Source organism: Notechis scutatus, chromosome 5 (genome assembly GCF_049901735.1).
Source record: "Notechis scutatus isolate UNSWTSFEM ecotype Mainland chromosome 5, rNotScu1.2, whole genome shotgun sequence".
NCBI lineage: Eukaryota > Metazoa > Chordata > Lepidosauria > Squamata > Elapidae > Notechis > Notechis scutatus.
Genome location: NC_142013.1, coordinates 18989386 through 19011553, shown reverse-complemented (window position 1 = coordinate 19011553; position 22168 = coordinate 18989386). Strand labels below are relative to the sequence as shown.

General features: G+C 38.7%; 1 protein-coding gene across 1 annotated transcript in view; it reads right to left on the bottom strand.

Moving 5' to 3' along the window:
• Positions 1-1744: 1744 nt before the first annotated feature.
• The window catches only part of DDX10 (DEAD-box helicase 10), a 159786-nt gene continuing 139362 nt past the window's right edge, over positions 1745-22168 (bottom strand). The window contains exons 17-18 of the mRNA XM_026685339.2: positions 16259-16383; positions 1745-2344 (exon numbers count right to left, since the gene is read on the bottom strand). Of these exons, the coding sequence (XP_026541124.1) occupies positions 2173-2344; positions 16259-16383 (297 nt within the window). The 3' untranslated portion in view covers positions 1745-2172. The remainder of the gene's footprint in view (positions 2345-16258; positions 16384-22168) is intronic.

Here is a 22168-nt window from a genome sequence, read left to right as displayed (position 1 = left end):
CTTACACCCTATTGAAACAGAATTTCCCCTCAGGTTCCCTGGATCTCTGCATGAAATACATCATTTTGAGGACAGTGCTGTCCAACGGCTAAAATGATCTAGATATCTGTCCACAGGCTTAGTCACTCCTTTAGTACTTCAGTAACTGCTCATATGTAGTTTAATTTTATTCATAATTGTATTCATCACTCATACTGTGTGCTTTTAAAATAATTGGGTGTTTAGTATTTTGTTCGTTTTGAGAATTTTTATGCACTAATGCTGTACTCTTATGCCATACGAAATGTAATATATATTTTCCCCCACTTACCCGCCTGTCTTTCCTCATCTCTGCCTTTTGTGGATGCCCTGCCCTCTACCCTGTCCCCTTGGCAACCTGCCCGCTGCCACCACAGCTGACCTTCTCCATCTTGTTTGCCCTGTTGCTGACAAAGCGTGCTGTCATGGATCTGCCTCCGGGCCCCTCTTCAGACATGAGTTGAGAGGAGGAGGGTGCAGAGGAAAATGCGGAGCCAAGGATTGATCAGGATTGGAGCTCAGAGAGTGCTAGCCTGATGGAGCAGCCTCAGCGGGGTCGATCAGACAAGGCTGAGGCGGAGGGAGGCGAGCTACAGCTGCAGAAAGTTGGCCAGGAGGCTCCAGGCAAGGACCGGAAGCAGCTGCTGCCTACTAGCATTGAGGATGAGGTGGAGTCCACACCTCCTCCTGATCCAAGGACACGTAGAGCAGAGGGGAGACAGGCACAACACTGGTCAGCTAGACTGCTCATGAGGAGGCAACCATGCCTCTCACTAAGGGTTGCACTAAGTGTTGCCTACTTAATCCCGCCCTGAGGACTTGAGCGTTGATGGGGCAATGTGCCCAGTTCTGTGCCTTGTGTGCTCATGCCGTGTATCCTGATCCGTTTGAATTGTGGATTGCTTTCCTGGAGTTTGTGTGTGCTCATTGGACTCTGTGACTCTTGCCGTGCTGAGCTTGGAATCTGACCTGTGCAATGGGGGTGCTTTCTGAGGACCTTTGGGGGGGGGCAGGTGAATAAACACCTGTAAAACTCTTGCTGTATTGGGTGGGGGGAGCAGGCCAGTACAAGTGCTTAGCTGAGGTAACTGCTTGTCTTTTGTGCAACAGCTGCTAGTCATGCAAGCCTCTGTGTAGCCTCATGCATCTAACAGCTACCTTGCAAAGGGCCAGGTTGGTAACACCTCAGTGGGAGCAGCGCAGGTCAGCTGGAGCTGACAGTGGGCAGCAGAGGGCAGGGTGGCCATAAGGTCTGAGAAGTGGGAGAGTTATAGCAGAAGTGAGCGTGGCAGGCAGGAGAAGCCTGATAATTGTGTAGACCAGGCCCAACAACTGGGACTACTGGAACTGCCATTGATAAATGGTGTTTTGCCTAATGACTGCTTCACTTAGTGACAGATATTTCGGTCCCAATTAGAGTCATAACTTGAGAACTACCTGGATTTTAAAAAGTCTGAAGCAGAAGCTGAGCTTTACTCTCCTGTGAAACACATTTCAACCTGCATATTTTTTTCCTGCTAACAATGGTGAAAAATGTACGCTGTTGGAATGTTATTTAGTGATTGAAACTGAGTGCTTGAAGGAAAAAAAAATCTGGAAATATCCCATAAGAAGAAATGATATACAGAATTATTAGTATCTTGATTTATTGATAGTTGACTAGAAAGCAAAAGCAAGGAAAATTTATATCAACATTGGGAATATCATATAAATGCTTTAAGGAAAATTGAAGTCAAACATTTTTTCATTTTATTTTGGAAAAAAATGTATTCTTTGACATAAATAATATTTAAAATATTTCTATGGGTATCCATTCAATTTTGGTCATTTTACCTTATAAAATTTACCCCAAGATGAGACTGATTTATCCTCCTGGGTTACTCATAGCTTTCTGTACAAAGAATTATTGTATATATATATTTAAAAAAAAACACCTCCTGGCATCTTAGAAAAAATAACTATTGAAAGATCTGACAGATAAAGACACTTACAACTTTCATAACAGAGTACACCTATGAACTATAGGCACACATCAGAGAATCTATACTTTCAGTTGTTAACACATGAATATTTTTTGGCATTCATCTATCCTTGTCTTTGTTTAATAACGACAAAAATAACTGGAATAACATTGCCAACGGTGGAAAAAGAGGTTTAATTGTTGAGCAATTGTAATACTAATGCTTCATCTTCTGCAAGGGAAAGACCTGTATCTAATGGTAGAAAAGAGTCCTCTTGGTTAACTTTCATCTTCTTCTTCTTCTTTTGTGGTGTTTCCACTGCTGATTTGCTTCCATCCAACCGCCGCTTATCCATTCCACTTTTGCTGTAGAAATAAATCATTCTTTTACTGTTGGAATTTAAGCCAATCAAACTCATATAGGAAAATAACTAGATTTAAATGAGAAAATGTTTAATTACAAATTAGAGACAAACATGGTAATGATGTGCAAAGAGAAATTAAGCTTGGAAAATTCAAAACCTAAATTAAGAAATGATCTCAGGCTGCAGTAATAAGTTTTTAAAATAACAAATGCTTAGAAATAAAGCAGGAAGAAAATGAATTGACCCAGGAAAATATGTCATTTATCCACCATCCCTGGTGAGTTCAATATCCCCAATTATTTATTGACTACAATCAATACATGTATACTACCCAGAAATAGTGTGATTTACAGAATTAATGGGAAATGCCATCATACTGAATCTCTTCTAACAACTATACTCATATAGTATAGATCCATTCCCTGGCTTGGGAATTCTGGGAATTGAATTCCACACTACTTAAAGTTGCTGAAGTTGAGAAACAGGAAAGTAGTTCAACTCTCCTAGACCAGATTAAAGACATATTTGATCCAGCACCTTGGTGACCAAAAGGCAGGACCTGAAAGAACAGCCCCCAGACCTTCTGCATCTAAAGATGGCTAGTTTATACCAAGAGAAGACCTGAGAATTTCCCATCATTTGAAATTAATGCTGGACTGAAAATGTTCCATTTGGACTTTAGGATGGAAATTCTGGCTTGGGGGCTGCCTATCGTGTTGTGACAATGGCTCGTTCTCTCCCTGTTTTTCAAAAGGTGATTCTCTTCCCTTCCCTTCTACCTCACTTTCCTTTAAAAAAACGTTTATTGTTGCACAGGCAGAAACAGCAGCATCTTTTAACGGGAAAAATCTGCTATTTGTACATTAATTTAAAGGAAAATGTTTATTATATATGTTTTACATTTTTCACATTTTTGCTACGTGTGTCAAGCTAGATAAAATTGGACCTCCATGTTCTACGGAAGGACTGCAGGTGCACCATCCATATGCTCTGCCTTCCTGGCTCTTTTATCTAGCTATTAAACCAAAGTAACAAACAGAAGGTACAATAATCGGAGAACAATACATATATAAATCCAGAACCTCATATTTATTGATAAGAAGCAATCGGACTGTTGATATCTTTAGCTACATCGAGTCAAAGACAGATTGAATTGCCCTGATTTCCACATGGGTAAACCTAGATCCAATTCACAGATTTTATTTTATTGTTCTGTATTGATGACTTCGCAAGAGGTTCTCAAGCAATTATTAAACTATGCCTGAGTAAACTGCTTATGGATGAAATGATAAGATATGCATAGGTCCAGCTGGAAAAAATTTTTATCCTTATGCAAGCCATTGGAAAACATAAATCAGTTTCTATCAAGCAGAGCCAATGAATGGGCAGGGCAGGAGGACGTACAAGTCATTGCCAGAATTAAAGGAGAGACATGCTGGAATAACCTATGGCCAATCTAATTGAGAAATCTATTCTCAGAGTAAGAGATAAGTATCTCTGAGAAATTAATGAGCAGACAATGAATGCAACTGTGCCTCCCTGCCATGGTCCCTATCAAATGCACTGAAAAATATCTTGACTCTCACGTTGGTGGTAATTGATAGCAACCCTGTCCCTTACTTTTTCTAAGCCTAATCATATTTTAAGTAGACTGACAAAATTCATATGAGCTCAAACACAATTATTTAATTTATACATCGCATGAAGCCATGGTTAGTTTAACCAACCATAGGTGGCAATATTTATTAGATTTATAGTCTAATTTTTTTCCTATTAGGAAATCTGTAGTGAGTTACCATGGTTAAATATTAGTGTTGTGCTACAGAACTGGTTTATTACTTTACTCCAAAACATCTTCAGGGCTGGACCATGATCTTCCCACTTCTATTCCAGCATCTTAAATTCTTTATAAATTTCAGGGACTAGGTTCACATAATACAGGTAGTTCTCCCTTAATGACCAGTGAATATTTGAAGTCATGATAGATCTCCCCAGAGCTACTTGCGACCTGGTAACATTTAAAATGATATGCAATCAAACAAATCAAGCAAATGACATGAGAAAGGAAGCCCTTATGAATTGATACTTTATCTTTAACATGGGATCAAAATATGAATTTGACTATCTCAACCACAATGTGAATGAAAACTTGGCCATACACTACCTTTGACTGTTTGTATTTGGGATAAGATTCTGCTTGGATTCTGTCTTAATGGTCTATCAGTATAGCTTTTGGATATGCCATTTCTGCACAGTATATGTGGGATGACCTCTCCCGTACAGTATCTGTCCATACAACTAGGTGCCCTCCCCTTAAATACTGTCATTTGATAGGATCTTGGCAGTGCACCTTCTCTGTAGTCACCCCAACCCTCTAGAACAGTTTCCTACACAAAATTCAGAGTCTTTTTAGCTTTTCCAGAAAACCATGAAGACCTCGCTCTGCTCCCAAGCATTTGGTTAGGGTGGGGCTGTGTCTGGTGTCTAGTTGTTCTTTTGTTATTCCATTGTTTTTAATTTATTTAATTATTAATAAAATTTGTATAGCTGCCCATCTTAAAAAAAGAGACTCTGCGTGATATACAACAATCCAAAATAACTGGTTTTTGTGAACCACTAAGATCACTGCATGAAATAGAAGGTCATATAAGTTCTTTAAATGTGTTGATAAAAAAACAAGTAAGCAAAGTCTTCAAAGAATAAAGCACATAAACAGACCCTTTGTCTTAGATAGCTGTGAGTTTTATTTTCTTGTGTTACCCAGGCTAGAAGAGCCTTCTCTCCACTGTCTTAGATGTCAATGTTCATTGTACCAACTTGGCCAACAGTCTGGAGCAGGGGGTCGCCAAACTTGGCAACTTTAAGACTTGTAGACTTCAATTCCCAGAATTCCTCAGCCAGCTATGCTATGCTGGCTGAGGAATTCTGGGAGTTCAAGTCCACAAGTCTTAAAGTTGCCAAGTTTGCAGACCTCTGGTGTGGAGTGACAGGACATTCCAGAACTTAATCTAAAGCAACCAGAAAGCACGGACAGCTTTGGACCAGTCAATTTCATTTAGTGATCTTGGGCAGCTTGTTCAGCCTCATAACATTCAATTTAATCATCAGTAAGCTGAATTTTACTGCAAGATTGAAAGATGTGAAGAGATCTAGCCCATAGAATCACTAAGAGTCGGACATGACTGAATGGATAACATCATTATCATCATCATCAAGCTGAACCAAACTCTAAATTTATTATTCTGATTTCTGACAAAAAGATGGATTTAAAAAAATCACATACCATTGGAAACTACAGATTTAGAATGAAGTTTGCTCTGGATTTTGATATAAGGCAAAAATATTTTTGAAGCAAACCCCCCTCACTACTCCACAGATGGGTGGATGAATGGTGTGTGTGTGTGTGTGTGTGTGTGTGTGTGAGAGAGAGAGAGAGAGAGAGAGAGAGAGAGAGAGAGAGATACTTAAATCAGGTTAATTAAAATACAATTTCTTATGCAATTTGCAATTCAGCCAATTATTTCTATCACATGAATGGATTTTAAACCAAGGAGAATTTCAGTTGATTGAAATTGCAAATAGGGCATCTGTTCATAATAAGATTAGTGATTAAAAACACTAATAAGAAAGCATAACAGATTCAGTATATAAAATAGGCTGCATTTAAAACTGATGCCTGACTCATTGCAAGTATCTTTAAAATGAGCAATCACATTTATGTATCACTCTTTCTCTGAACTCTCCTGGGCAATCAATTCCATCAGAATGCATTTAGGCTTTTGAGAACTGTTTTTGTGAGGGTGGCCAATCCAAACTCATTTCTTAAATAATTAAATATGTACTGAAGAGACCAGGCTGTGTTTTAATTATTCCCAGTTACGGGAGCTGAAAAGAAGACCCATGTTTGGCAAAAGGAAAAAATGAAAGGAAGAACTAAACATCCATTGGGGTGGGCAAGAATGTGTGTTTATGCCTGGGGGCAAGAGTCCTTGACTTACAACCATAACTGAGCCCAAGATTTCCGTTGCTAGGCAACATAGTTATAAAGTGAATTTTGCCCCATTTTGCAACCTTTTTTTGCCACAATGGTTAAGTGAATCACTGGAGTTGTTAAGTTAGTATTGACTTTGCTTGTTCAGAATGTCACAAAATGTGATCACATGGCCCCAGGACACTGCAACTGTCATAAATATGAGTCAGTTGCCTAGCGTCTGAATTTTGATCATGTGATCATGGAGAACCTGCGTGGTCTTAAGTGTGCAAAATCACCATAAGTCATTTTTTCAGTGCGGTTGCGACTTTGAACTGTCATTAAATGAACTATTGTAAGTCAAGGACTACCTGTACTAGAAAGGTATACAGGAGGTAACAGGAACCGCACATTAAGAAAAAAATATTTTGACCAATGAAGATTCCAGTCACAGAATGATCACCTAAATAAAACAGGTGCCCCAAGAGCTGTAGCTCAGAGGTGGTCTTCAGCAGGTTCTGACCAGTTCTGAAGAACCGGCAGCGGAAATTTTGAGTAGTTCAGAGAACCGGCAAATACCACCTCTGACTGGCCCCGCCCCCATCTATTCTCTGCCTCCCTGAGTCCCAGCTGATCAGCTGGGTCTTCTTTTTTTTTTAAAAAAAAAATTTTAATTGGTTTTTAAAACAAACGTAAACAAACAAAACATAAAAACATCAAGCCATCTTCCATATATATACATACAGTGTGCCGGTTGGTTTACAAATTGTTTTGTGCTTCCATTTCGTAGTCTTCCATTACAATTACATTGTATATACCCTCGTATTTTCAATGAAATATTAAATACATTAATATCATTACTAATCAATCATTTGACTATACTTTTATTCATTCATGTTTCACGAAATAATCATATTTTACTTAATTTGTTTTATGACGGTTCATATTATCATCCCAAATCTATCCTAGAATCATTTTGTAGATACAATAAGAAAAGAATACATCTTTATATATTTATTATTTTCTAAGAGTCTACATATTTCATTACTATATTTTATTGTCTAACCATTGATAGAATAGATCCCAAATTTTATAAAATTGTTTATCATCTTGTTCTTTAATTTCAAATGTCAATCTACTCATTTCAGCACATTCCAATATTTTCTTAATGATTTCCTCCTGTGATGGTGTTTTCTCATTTTTCCAGTTTTTAGCAAATACAATCCTAGCCGCTGTTAATACATTTACAAACAGGTATTTCAAGTCTTTACTATATATTTCAGGTAAGCTGGGTCTTCTTTTGTTGCCTTGCACAGGAGAACGGAGCTGGAAAGCAGGTTAGTGGGATGGGGAGGGAATGGAGATTTTGCAGTAACCTTCTCCTGCCATGCCCACCAAGCCACGCCTACCAAGCCACGCCCACAGGACCGGTTGTACAAACATTTGAATCCCACCACTGCTGTAGCTTGATTCTATACAAAAGGCAGCAGTGAGAGAAGCCTTGAAGAAGATCCAACTACTCCTGGCTTCATGCACTATGACGTAGTTGCATTTTTTTAACTCTCTTCTCTCTCAATTAACTTGGTTTCATGTGGACAACAGGGAAGAAAAACCTTACCTACAACTACTAAGTATTTCTTAAACTGGAGATGCCAGGAATAAACTAAGAACCAAATGGTTTTACATTAAAATAATATAAAGATTTCCAGACAAATGTAGAAATAATTTCCACAGATATCTCACTGAGTTTACAATCCAAAGCTTACTTTTTAAAAAGGCAGTTTGCTATGTTACACTGGGCTGTTTATACACTGAGCATGAGCTTTACTTATAGGATCCACAAAGTGGTTCATCTTGGCAGCTAGTTGTTATTTGTCAGCAGAAGCATACTGAGAACATTTCTTTGCTGTATGTTAATAGGCAGTGCATTTAGATTTATATTCAATCTTCTTAAAGTAGTATGCTTCCTTTAATAAGTTCTCTGTCTCCACAACAGGTACCTTGTAAGATAGATGATCAGTTAAAGAGAATGACTAGCAAGAGCTAAGGATGAATAGCATATTTTAAGTATGCTACTTTATGAATGGATAGCATGCTTTAAGCAATGGAAAATACAGCACTTAAAACAAGGTCAAGAGCTGTTGTCTCTCATTCCAGAATATAGGATACATAACAATGCAGCTAAGTGACAGGAAAGTTAATTGAGAATTGAAAGGAAATATTTTAACAGTAAAAGCAGTTTTATAATAGAACCAGTTAGCCAGAAAAGTGGTAGGATGCCTTTCACTGGATATGTTGAAATAGACAGCCATCTATTTAGATTGATTTGATTTGATTCCAATATTGAGAAAAGGATTGGACTTGATAGCCTCTTTTAGCTCTAACTCCCTACATAGAAATGCAAGAGAAGGACCTATATTGCAGATGGTACATCCCTTCAATGGACAGACATTTCTGCATTTTGTGGAGAGGGGAGAAATAAATGTCACTCTAGTTCAGGGGTCAGCAACCTTAAACACTCAAAGAGTCACAAAGGTCCTAACCAGAAGCCCATTCAATTCTGGAACCGATCAGAAATCCAGTTCCCCCACCATAGAGTCTCCTCCTAGAGCAGCGTCATTTTTCCTCTACCAGTCCTAACTGAAAACCCTATCAAATTGTGGAGCCGACCAGAAAACCTGCCCCTTGCCAATGAAAACTCCTCCTGGCATGCCGTGCTCCCCCCCTTTAACTTGAAGCTCCTCTCAAAACTGTGGTGCTGACCAGTGACAAGGAGCCACAGCAGAGGGATGAAAGAGCCACATGCGGCTCCAGAGCTGCAGGTTGCTGATCCCTGCTCTAGTTAATCCTGTTGCTCTCAATTTAAAACCAACTAATGCACTTTTCTAGGCAGTTATCTGACTTCATGCAGTTTAAATACTGATTTCTTATGGTCTGCCAGCATAATGCAGAATTTACGAACAGCCTCTTGAGAATTGCTATTCTGATAATCAAAGACTCTGGGTAGCAAAGTGCCATGGTACATTTTAATTTCCAAGGCCAAAGAAAGATTTCTAATGAAGATTAATTAATAAAGACCTTTCTGTGGAGCCTCAGAAAGACTTCCTCCTCACTCAGTGTCAGAACATTGGCTGCACATAGTGGGAATAATGAAAATACATTACATGATGTGCTAGTTTCTTTTTCAGCCAGTTGTGCTCTGAAAATGTTCTCCGCTCAGGTTTCTACAACCATGAAGCCAAATGCCCTAAGAACTAAAATCAAACAAAATGTGGACAAAGCTATTTTAGACTAACCAAGGAAAAAAAAATCCCTACCCTCCCTTTCACACACACACACACACACACACACACACACACACACGAAGGCATCATTAAATGGCTACTAAATAAATTAATAAATTAATTCTGTTCCAATTCAATTGTATTCTTGACCCTATAGAATGCACATTTCAGGACACTGTAAAGTTTTGGTAGGTTTCATTTTTATCCCAATTACATGTTATCAAAAAAAATGTTTGATACTAAGGAATAAGGGTACTGTTCTGTTCAGGGATTTGTGCGTTCTGGTCAGGCTTTTTTGTCTTTTATATGTTATGCATTGCTTAGTTTTACTTGGTTTAATTAATTATACATCTATTAACCCATTTTTCACAGAATTTAGTTTATCTATTCTTTTTTCATTACCTGTTTGCTATTCCACTAACCCTTTTATAGTTAGAGCTGCCAAGATTTTAATGTGGATACTCTGTATTTTTGTATATTCTAATCTATTTATTTGTCTTGAGTGTTTAGTTTTGAAGGCAATGAAAATAATCCTTATTTTTTTAAAAAATTCTTAAATCAATTAGGTCAGGAGTGTGAAACTCAAGGCCCATGGGACACATCTGGCCCTCAATGTGGTCGATTCCTGCCCGTGGGGTGCCTGGAAAATGTAAGGGGCTGGCCCGTGTTGCTTTGGCCCGGCCTACCAAATGCGAAGAAGAAACATGCCAGCAGTTTGGGGAGTGGCGTCAAGCCGGCCATGCCCACCCAGTTGGCCATGCCCCCTGGCACCCCCAAAGTCAACCACAGCCCTGATGAGGCCCTCAATGAAATTGAATTTGACACCTCTGAAGTAGGTCATACATGGCACAGAATGAAGTTTGAAAAGGAGGCAGCCAAACACTTCTTTTGTTTGTGGTTAAAAGTGAAGTTACTCAACTTCAACTAAATACAACCTACATCCATAATGCAGCAACTCTCTAATCCTAGCCTTGGTCAGCAAAGCATTATCTTTTCATTGCTTCAGGCACTCAACTTCATCTTCCTTTTCTTTCTTTCTTTCTTTCTTTCTTTCTTTCTTTCTTTCTTTCTTTCTTTCTTTCTTTCTTTCTTTCTTTCTTTCTTTCTTTCTTTCTTTCTTTCTTTTTTTCTGGTCTATTGGAACTGCTGCTGTCAAAGCTGTCATCATTGTCATAATTCACCTCTACACAACGCACACCCTCCCTCCTTTATGGCAAATTAAATTAAAATGTCCTTCAACGGCTGATATTATTCAGCCTTTAAGCCACTACTAGCTCTTTGTATTTTTTTTCCTCCTCTTTCCACCTTTGCTATTACACTCTTGTCTGTTTTTTTTCTGCTACAGAACCCCAAAGCAATGACTGATTCAATCCATATGTTGTATATCAAGGGATCGAGCCATCTTAAAAGAGCAACTAACCCCGTTAAAACAAAATACTAAGGTCAGTTATGTGCAACAGCAGAAATATGACATCTTGTGAAGATCAAGCCTTACAGAAAAGAGAAAGTCTTTCAGATAAATCCAATGCCATCTTTATGTCTTTCTAGTGTTTGACAATATTAAATTTAGATTGCAAATCTGGATAGTTTAAAGAGGTTATTTTGTTTGTTTTAGGATAATGTATATTTCTGAGTGAAACATCCTTCCAAAGAACTTAAGAACCAACTAGTGCTCTAAAAATGAACCTGAAATACTATGCCCAAACAAAGGACTAATTTTGCATTCAGTATGTTTTTTCCCAAGTTAATTAAAGATAGCAATATCACTTAAGCAATAGCAATAGCATTTAGACTTATATATCGCTTCACAGTGCTTTACAGCCCTCTCCAAGCAGTTTTACAGAGTCAGCATATTGCCCCCAACAATCTGTGTCCTCATTTCACTGACCTCAGAAGGATGGAAGGCTGTGTCAACCATGAGTCAATGAACTGCTGGCATAGGCAGAATTAGCCTGCAACATTGCATTCTAACCACTGCGCCACCACAGTTCTTTTAATTAGATATATTAAGGTTTATGGTTTAGCAATACCTATTTATCCTCACATACTAGTCTCAGTACAAATGCAGAACATTATTTTTTTTTAAAAAACAATATATGTTGTTTAATGATTGTGAAACTGGGCTCTTACTGCATCTGAAGTGATCAAGTTTGGACTGAAGGTTGGAGAAATTAGTCGAACATAATAATGTTTTATTCTAGTTCGGGTATATGTGTGGAGGTATTAAATCTGTTGTCCATTGGGATACTAGCATTTAGCAATAGCACTTAGACTTATATACCTCTTCACAGTGCTTTAAAGCCCTCTCTAAGCGGTTTACAGAGTCAGCATATTGCCCCCAACAATATGGGTACTGATTTTACCCACCTCAGAAGGATGGAAGGCTGAGTCAACCTTGAGCCTGGTGAGATTTGAACTGCCAAACTGCAGGCAGCTGGCAGTTAGCAGAAGTAGCCTGCGGTACTGCACTCTAACCATTGCGCCACCGTGGCTCATCTGCATCTAAGAGAACCAGAGCAATTAATAACACTGGTTTGATAAAAATCATTTTGATTGTGGTATCCTAGATCACTCGGTGGGGAAGAGAGATCTAGTCAAAGCTCTCAGTTTTATGTGGGGGTTCTGGGCTCAACATTCAACTCACTCCTCTTTAACATCTACACAAAGTCACTGGTCAAAGTTTATTTTTTGGTTTGGGGTTAGATGTCATCAATAGTCTGATAATATATCTCTATTCTTAGATGAAACAATATTCTAGAGCAAACAATAGATACAAACTCAAGGTTAATCGCACCAAACTTGATTGCAGGAAATACAACTTCAGCAACAGAGTGGTCAATGTCTGGAATACTCTACCTGACTCTGTGGTTTCTTCCCCAAACCCCAAAAACTTTAACCTTAGACTGTCCACTATTGACCTCACCCCTTTCCTAAGAGGTCTGTAAGGGGCGTGCATAAGCGCACCAACGTGCCTACCGTCCCTGTCCTATTGTTTCTTTTATATTTTATTTTTATGTTTCTTATATGTATCCATGTATTCATAACTATGTTTTTACTTATACCTATTATCTTGTAAGCAATTGACAAATAAAAATAAATAAAATAAAAAATAAAATAAAATGACCAAGTGATGCCATCAAGTTTTTTTCTCTGTGTCCCAAAGATTGGGGGGGAGATTAGTTTTGAATAGGGAAGCCTTGAAAAATTCTCAGTTGTAAAAAGTTGTAACTGATCCAGAATGCAATGGCATGGGCAATTGGTTCTGAGTGTACCTTGACCTCCATGTATAAGTCTGGATTGTTTGTGAGACCATCTCTCTCCAAGACAGAATAGGATGGGCATGTTCTAGGTCGCTTCTTTTAAACAATGTCATCTTAGCACCCAAGAAACATGCCTTCTGTTTCACACCTTCCCTATAAAACTAAATATCCACAAGATATGGTTTTAATTGTGTGGATATGTAAATAGTCTTGGACATGATGCAGCTTTAGTTTTTCTCCTATGCCACCTTGAATCCCACTGCAGATTGTACAGCAAATTGAGATCTGGTTGGCTAAAATACTCTCCTAATTTTCCTCTCTTTAACTATTGGCAGTTAACTACACAATGAGGATAAAATGCTTACAAGGCTGTATGAGCCTTTGAACATCAAATATGGCTCATCTTAAACGAGAGACTGAAAGCATTTTTAAACCATTTCATCAGTGGAAATGGTTAGCATCAACCTTCAAATCACGATGTTTCTCCCAAATATCCATTAAATGATAAATTCAATTAGTGACTATAATTAAAAAATATCTACTTAGCAAAAGTTATGGTTAGGAATTCAGCCTGAAAAAAATATGACATCTTGAAACATCTTGAACTGCATATTCCATTTAGAAGTGAGAACTAAGAAGAACAGCCAAGTATGTAAGAGATTAATTGAAGTAATGAAAAGACTGATCAGAGCTTTGTTCCAATTCGACATTCCTTTTCAACACAGTTGTGGTTACTAGAGATATTAAATTTTCAATTTAACTTGCCTCATGAATATTTAGCTCTGTTAACTCTGTCCCCTGTGCCTCTCCCCACCTTCTTATTTAACATTATGATTGCCTTAAACAAGCAATACAATAAATGACACCAGATACATGAAAAATTCATTTCACTAAGCTTGTGGAGGGATGTGGCTTAAAGGTGATTTGTTAAATAGCAGATATAAAATAGTGGATTATACATATCTTTCATCCCTTAAGGGACGTGATAAGGAAAAAAATTACCGCCTGTGGTTGAAAAGACTTTTTCTAAAGCTTCCTCTAACCAAGACAAAGCATCAACCTTTTCCCCAACATCATTAGTACAAAGTAGAATTTTCTTCTTTTCATTACATATATCCTAAAGAAAAAAAAGTCTGTTTCTGTTTTTTCTTGGTTTGTATTTGTATTTTTCTTTTCTTTTCACTAATATTAACAATTGTCTTGTTAATCATGTATAAACTATACTAAATAAGTAATTAATTTTTTTTTAAAAATATACATTTATCTTACTTCAGTCTATTAAAAGCAAGTGTGAACAAACTGGTGAGTGGACACCTTCAGTCACCCTATAAGGCACCGGGGCAGACCCGGGGGCATCCGTGAGGCAGTGAAAAAGATAGAAACTATGACCACTTCACAAATCTTTTTTTATAAAAGGTTGGGCATGCTTTGTATGAAAATAACAGATAACGGATAATCAGAGTTGGAAGGGACCTTGTAGACCATCTAGTCCAACCCACCGTCCAAGCGGGAGACCCTACACCATTTCTGACAAATGGCAGTCTAACCTCTTCTTGAAAGTCTCAAGTGATGGCGCTCCCACAACTTCCGAGGGCAAGCTGTTCCATTGGTTGATTGTTCTCACTGTCAGAAAGTTTCTCCTTATTGCCAGATTAAATCTCTCCTTGTTCAGTTTCCATCTATTATTCCTTGTCTGGCCTTCAGGTGCTTTAGAAAATAGCTTGACTCCTTCCTCCCTGTGACAGCCCCTCAAATGTTGGAAGACTGCTATCATGTCTCCTCTGGTCCTTCTCTTTACTAGACTAGCCAAGCCCAGTTCCTGTAACCCATTCATCATATGTTTTAGCCTCCAGTCCCCTAATCATCCTGGTTGCTCTTCTCTGTACTTTTTCTAGAGTCTCAACATCTTTTTTATAATGTGATGAACAAAACTGGATGCAGTACTCTAGGTGTGGTCTTACTAAGGCTTTATAGAGTGGTATTAGTACTTCCCTTGATCTTCATTGTATCCCTCTGTTAATGAGGAATGGGACTTGAATTCTGTCTACTCTCATGCTTTTTTTAATCCACACAGGAAGTCCTGGGATTTCTCTTGTCACATGTTTCCAGGGCTCCCAAAACAAGTCACAACAGAAGAAGGAAAGCAGAAGGGAACGGGACGTTATCCTGCCATGGCTATGCCTTTTCCTCCACTGCTACTGTACAGGCAGTCCTTGATTTACAGCAGTTCGTTTAGGGATTGTTTGAAGCTACAACAGCACTGAAAAAAAGTGACTTATGACCCGTTTTTCCACACTTACAGTCATTGCAGCATCCCCATGGTCACGTGATCAAAATTCAGACACTTGGCAACTGACTCATCTTTATGACAATTGCAATGTCCGGTGTGTGTGTGTGTGTCGTGTGAACTCCTTTTGTAACTTTCTGACAAGCAAAGGCAATGGGGAAGCCAGATTCGCCTAGCAACTGCAGTGATTCACTTAACAACTGTGGCAAAAAAGGTTGCAAAATGGGGCAGAATTCACTTGACAATTGTATCAACTATCTGTATGACCAGCCATGGTCTCAACTATCAGGGGCAGCATTGCCTCCCTCCTATTAACTCAGATTCTCTTGAAGTGGAGAAGGAGAAGCCAGACAGCCAGGTGAAAGAACTTTGGAGGTGCCCTGGCACTTCTTCTCTTACATCCTTTGTGTCCAATAGTAAGGTTCATGGGGGAGCCCAAGTACATACAGCTTATGTGCAGAATCCATCTTACCACTAACATTTGTGTTATCTGTGTATATACCTGCTTGATAATAAAGCCATGGATATAAATTAACAGCCAGGACTATTCTGCATTCTCTTGGCCATAGTTGAATAGTCTAAGCCCATGATGGCAAACCTATGGCACATGTGCCGGAAGTGGCACGCAGAGCCATCTCTGCGGGCACGCGAGCCATCGCCCCAGCTCAGTTCCACTGGGCATGTGCACATGCCTCCCGCCAGCCAGCTGATTTTCAGGTATCTGCCACACATACGTGGGATGCGTGGCACGTGCGGGAGACATGTGCACATGCGCAGGGGGAGCACGGGGGTCCTGCACACATGCGCAGGGGGCAAGGAGAGTGCGGGGGGTGGTTCTGTACGCATGCGCAGGGGAGTGGGTGGAGTGAGAGGGGGTCGCGTGTACATTGCATTATGGGTGCAGGCACAGGTGCGTGCTGTCGAACACACATGCGCACACTTTCAGCCGTGACGACAAACAGGTTAGCCATCACTGGTCTAAGCTAATTGGATGATCTAACTGCAACAGAGTGAAGGTAAGTTTGAGTGATCATTTAGAATCTGGTAAGCTAGAGAAGAAGAGGGGGAAAAACAAAGAAGGAAAGTAAATTAAAATGTCAATGCAACAAAATACCTGTGGCTTTTTGGAAGAATTTCTTGTTTGACATCTTTGTTTCCATCTGGATCTGGAAGTGTACTTGGATCAAATTCCTCATCACTGTCACTGTGATCCAGAAAAGCTATAGTGTCTTCTTCAATCTACAGAAAGATTTGCAGAATTAGATACCTTACTGAATTATTAATATCTCGGTTAGTTCCAAGAAAAATCCATTCAATATCTTTTGAGATATGCATAGGAAAGAATCTAATCAAGCATTTAAGAAACTGCCCTTATATTCTCTCTCTCATGCCATCACAGGTATGCATGTAAGGATCTGAAAATGTCTTCACACAGCTGCATCTTTTTCTGGGACTGTACAAATGTTACAGGCACACACCAGAGCATACTGATGTACCTGTCTGCTTTGAAGGGTCCCCACAGCATTACTATTATAATCACACTTTAGCTTTTAAAGCCAGTAGAAAACAGGAGGGGAGGGGACGCCTCTTTGTACAATGGAAGCAAAGACTTGAATCACGGGTTTGTATGTTTGCCTTTAATCAGCACGCCTGTACCAGAAATACATGTAAAAAGGTAATACAAAGAGGCTTCAAGAAGATTGAATACAACAATGGAAACAAACATAGATAGATAGACAGGTAATATCATGTAAGAGAAAAAAATGTCGACTTCCGCATGAAACACATGCTTAATGTGGCTGTGTGATTTTATATTACACATATATTATTCTTTTCCATCAGTCCTGTTTTAAAAAATAACCTTTAAAAGTAGATTTTTGTGATCAAACAGTTCAGCAATCGTTGTTCCTTGGGCTGAATGGTGCCTGCTATGGAAATGAGCACACAGAAGAAACCAGCTATGTAACTGCACGGAATTTTTCTGTAACTTTATCTACACCATTTTTTAAAATCCTCTTTTAATACTGAAAAAAACATTTAGGAATATGAAAATAGATAAAAGTAACTGCTTTAGAAGGATCTAAGGTAGTTGCATTAAATGAATAATAATATTAAAGGATATTTTGCTCCACCAAAAGAACAGCATTTTATTAGGGTTGAGAGGTCGATGTGCCCTCGTGATGCAAAGCACTATGCTGAACAGGTGCAACCATATCAGACAGGTCTTAGCTGAAGAGGTAGACTAAATCTGTTGTTATACCAGTTATGAATGGAGCCTTTGGAGCCCTAAAGGGCTTCCTTGATATCTGGAAATACTAAATTTATCAGACCCGATTGGTGGATCAAAATGCCAAATCCAGTCTGAATATATGGCTGACTGTGCAATGAAGACGAAGACAAGGAGGAGGAGGAGGAGGAGGAGGAGAAGGAGGAGGAGGAGGAGAAGGAGGAAGAGGAGGAGTCTGGATGAAAATGATCTGTAGGAGATGACCAGGCTGAACCTGAGGGTGGGGTCAAATGCAACCATCAGTCTGGAGTCCCTATGCCTCCAAAAGAAACCTAAATCCAGCCCCTCTTGAAGTCCATTTTGGTACCAATCTGACCATTAGTAGACCAAATTCTTGTGTTTGGAATAAGCCCGCAATGCTTTTGAATTTGTTCCTGGTAGCCTGTGCCTGACAGGTCACTATAAATACCAGCAAATGAAGGCCAGCTAAAGAATTGGCAGCTGTGATTTCACATTTTTGTATATATTGTTATCATTAACTGGGGACCACAATCAGCCTTTCATAGGATTGTCAAGGACAACTTGGTGACACTGTGATGTTATCAAGACAAAGGAAAATTATTTTTACCTCTTTGAAAATATTTTGAGTTTGTATAATAAGGAATAGGTAGTTCAAGGAAAAAATCGTAATTAGACTTATGTCCCACCTTTCTTCCTAGACCTCAAGATGTACACATAGTGACAACTCATAATAATAACCTAATGAGGAAGGCTAGGCCAAGAGAGAGTAGCAGGCTCAATTATCCATTTAGTTTCCAAGGCTGAATATCATGTCACATCTTATCACAACACCACTACATTAACAATTATGTCACACTGATTCCAGAACAGTGTATGCTGCTACGGGAAAAAAATATAACCTGAATGTTGCCATGGCAAGGTAGTCCTCGTTTAGCAATCATAATTGCTAACCATAATTGATAATCATAATCATAAAATTCAGTTGTTAAGCAAAATGGTCACTAAGCCACAACTATACTTTATAATCCTAAATTTTTCTTTATAACCTGCAAAGGTTATAGATGTGAATTGGTTATCAAGTTATTTTTTTCACCACTTTTAAAACTGCAAATGGTCACTGCAAGAAGCAGTCACTAAATGAGATCTGCCTTTTTTGAAGGATCAGTTCAAATATACTGAAATTCTTAGAGAAATTGGAACAGCATCATGTAATCTTATAAGATATGACCCATACTCACATTAAAGTAGGTCAAATTCCTTTCTGTTCATGCAGATATTAAAGCTCTTTCTTCAGAGTGTGCTATGGTTTACAAAATGCCAATTTTTCATCTGCAAATAGATTATGGCACCAAGCTGCTCATTCGTCTTTTTATTTCAGGAACACCTGACAAATCCTTATACAGTGTAAAAAGTGTAACTTAATTTATGGTAAGCAAAATGAAATACATTTGGTGATTGATGACTTGTATGTAGCTTTCATAAAAATAGAAAATAAGGTTTCTTATCTCCAGGAGGATTACATTTGGAAATAATGAAGAAAAAAAAGAGTGACCAAAGAACCAGCTGAGACTGCACCTGATGGCTCTCTGGATTCAGTGTTTACAGCTGAAACATCGTAAATTAATTTAGTGGGAATAATGATATCTGATTAGATGTTTTATTGCTCAGATTCTCTCCTTGCTAATATCCATCAATAACAGGGATGTCAAACTCATCACAGAGTCATCACATAATGTACCGTGATTTCCCCCCCCCCCCTTCACTAAACAGGGCATGTTTAGGGCATGTTTGCATGTGTGACATATCCGGCTCACAGCCCATGAGTTTGACACCCCGATCAACAACATCAACTTGTCCTGAGGTGGTATTCAGCAAGTTCTGACAGGTTCTGGAGAACTGGTAGCGGAAATTTTGACTAGTTCGGAGAACCTGTAAATACCACCTCTGACTGGCCCCACCCCCATCTATTCTCTGCCTCCCGAGTCCCAGCTGATTGGCTGGGTCTTCTTTTGTTGCCTGCACAGGAGAACAGAGCTGGAAAGCAGGTTAGTGGGGTGGGGAGGGAATGGAGATTTTACAGTATCCTTCCCCTGCCATGCCCACCAAGCCACACCCAAAGAACGGTAGTAAAATATTTGAATACCACCACTGAACTTGTCTCACAGAAGGGAAAGAAACAACTATTGGGGTGGGAAGGGGGGAATAAAAAAGAATTGCAAATTAATCTGTTCCAGATTTCTGCTACTGTTCATTGGCTGTTGGATGGGATGATCTTAGGGAATATTAAGCCATATAGGGCTCTGTTAGAACCACAATGACATCGTGACATGGGTCACACAACTTGCTTCTCCTGCAGATGCCACGCTAGTGCTCCAACAACATCCTTGACTCTCCCAGGCATAATTTCTTACACTAACTTTGTCTCATACTCATTGTTCCTATTCTGGACACAAGCTATAGAATTCCCCATTTAACATTGACACCAAATAAAATGTGATGAAATAAGAGTCATCACCTTTGGTGAACGCTACCACATATATCTTACATTCTTTATATCTCACAAGTCATTTTTTTCTTTACACCATCACAACCATTATGATTAATTAAAAATTGCTTTATCATGAGTATAATCCATGCCATAAATTTACTATTCTACTTAAGAATGTGCCCTTATTGCCACCTAACAAGCATCTCTGCGCAGTGAAAATCCAACTTCTTTTCTAAAAAAGATAAAAAGATTTAAGAAAAGCCAAAAACCACTACTCTTACAGAAGATGCATTTTGCAAACCCTTCCTCAGTGTTTATAAAGAGGCCTCTCTTCCAGCACACCTTTGCTAATCAGTTTTAATGTTAATGTAAATGTGTGTTTTAACATTTTTCATGGAAAAATCTATGCGGTCCCTAAGCATTGACGGTGATCTGGTGGCACATAGTCAATTAATCAGTGTCTTAGATTTTTAAAGTATCTGCAAGTCATACAAATCAAATAAATGATACAGCTGAATAACAGCTATAGCAGAGCAAAATTAAAATAAAGGTCTACCTGAAATTATCTAGTTTTCTAACTAACTGGGTGGTCCACATATATTAAAATTGCCAAGGTTCCAAAACACTGGTGTAGAGTTTCAGTAACAGATGAAAATAGAGGAATTTAATGCAAGTGTCAGAGGTTTATTTTTCACAAGACAAAGTCAGTTGGGAATTATTCATAGTTTAACTGCAGTGTCTTCATTTCATCTCAGGCACATGCATGCGAAAGGTATATGTGGGTAGGTGCAGGGTTGTCATAAAATAAGATGCCAAAAATGGAACTAAATGACAGCTGGCTTTCTTGAGTGTGGGATAAAATGATCACGAAAAAGTTATCAAACTGTATAAAGTCAGCAAATGTTAAACAAGTACAAAAGTTGTTCTTCCAATAATGGCAAATTCCAAATATTTACAACAGGAGAAGCCTGGCTTGCTTCTAAAAGTTCTAGTGGGTGGAATAGTAAATGTCCATACAGAGTCCTATTTATTCTAAAATATAGAACTATGCCTGAATACCTTAGAAGTGGGGGATGGATCGCTCAAATCCCATAAAATCAGGTGTCTGGGAGCACATTTTCTAACTAGCAAATTTTATTAAAAGGCTTCAGCATGAGTTGCAACTTATTTCATCAGATTCATGGAATAGTTTGATGTACAATTTAAATTGAGATATGGGAGGCGAGTAATAAGTGGGAATAAGTGGGTTCCATAATAGCAATAGTATTTAGACTTATATATCACTTCACAGTGCTTTGCAGCCCTCTCTAAGCAGTTTTACAGAGTCAGCATATTGCCCCAAACAATCTGGGTTCTCATTTTACTGACTTCAGAAGGATGGAAGGCTGAGTCAACCTTGAGTTGGTAAAAATTGAACTGCCGAACTGCAGGCAGTCAGCAGAAGTAGCCTGCAGTACTGCATTCTAACCACTGCGCCACCACCATAAAATGCCATTGATAAATGGGCCCTGTCTATATTTATCTCTCAATACCTCTTTAAAATTTCATGAAAATTCATTATTATGCATGCTGGTGAAAATCCACAAAGTTTGGATATCTTCAATGTACTTCGCTCAAGCATATAAATTTTAAAATATATATTTCAGTATATCTTGTAACCTTGGAAATTCTAGACAAAATTCAGAAGTGTAAACCTTACAGATAACTGAATTGTAATCTAAGCATCATTTAGGTCCAGTTTAGAAGCCAAGTCTTGCAGGAATAGTTGAAGGAGCTCAACACGTCTAAATAGCAAAAGAGAAGTCTGAGGAGAGATATACAGTAATACTGTACATTTCTAAAAGGCTTAAAGATACAAAGAAGGGTAGGTTTGTTCTCAGTTGATAGTGAGAGCAGATAGGACCATTTGACAGAAATTAAAAGATGGGACAATCAAAGTGAAAGCTTCTGAATCTTTGAGCTGTTAAGAGATAAAAAAAATATTGTTAGATCCACCTCACTAGAGGTTTTCAAACAGTTTCTTGGATGGCTTAATCAAATCTGGAAGTGAACAGAGGTAGTAGTGCCAGATTTTTAACATTTATGATTTTAATACCCTGTTTCTCCAACAATATGGCCTCCCCCAATAGGAAGTCCCAGCATGTTTTATAGGCATGAAATGAAATTAAGCCCCTCCCCCCAAATTAAGGCCTATATTAAAACATGCGAAATGGGGGGGAATGGTGGGGGGGCTTGCCATTAGGAAGTACTTTTGTTGCACATCCGGATATGGTGCTGCCTGCGTTGAC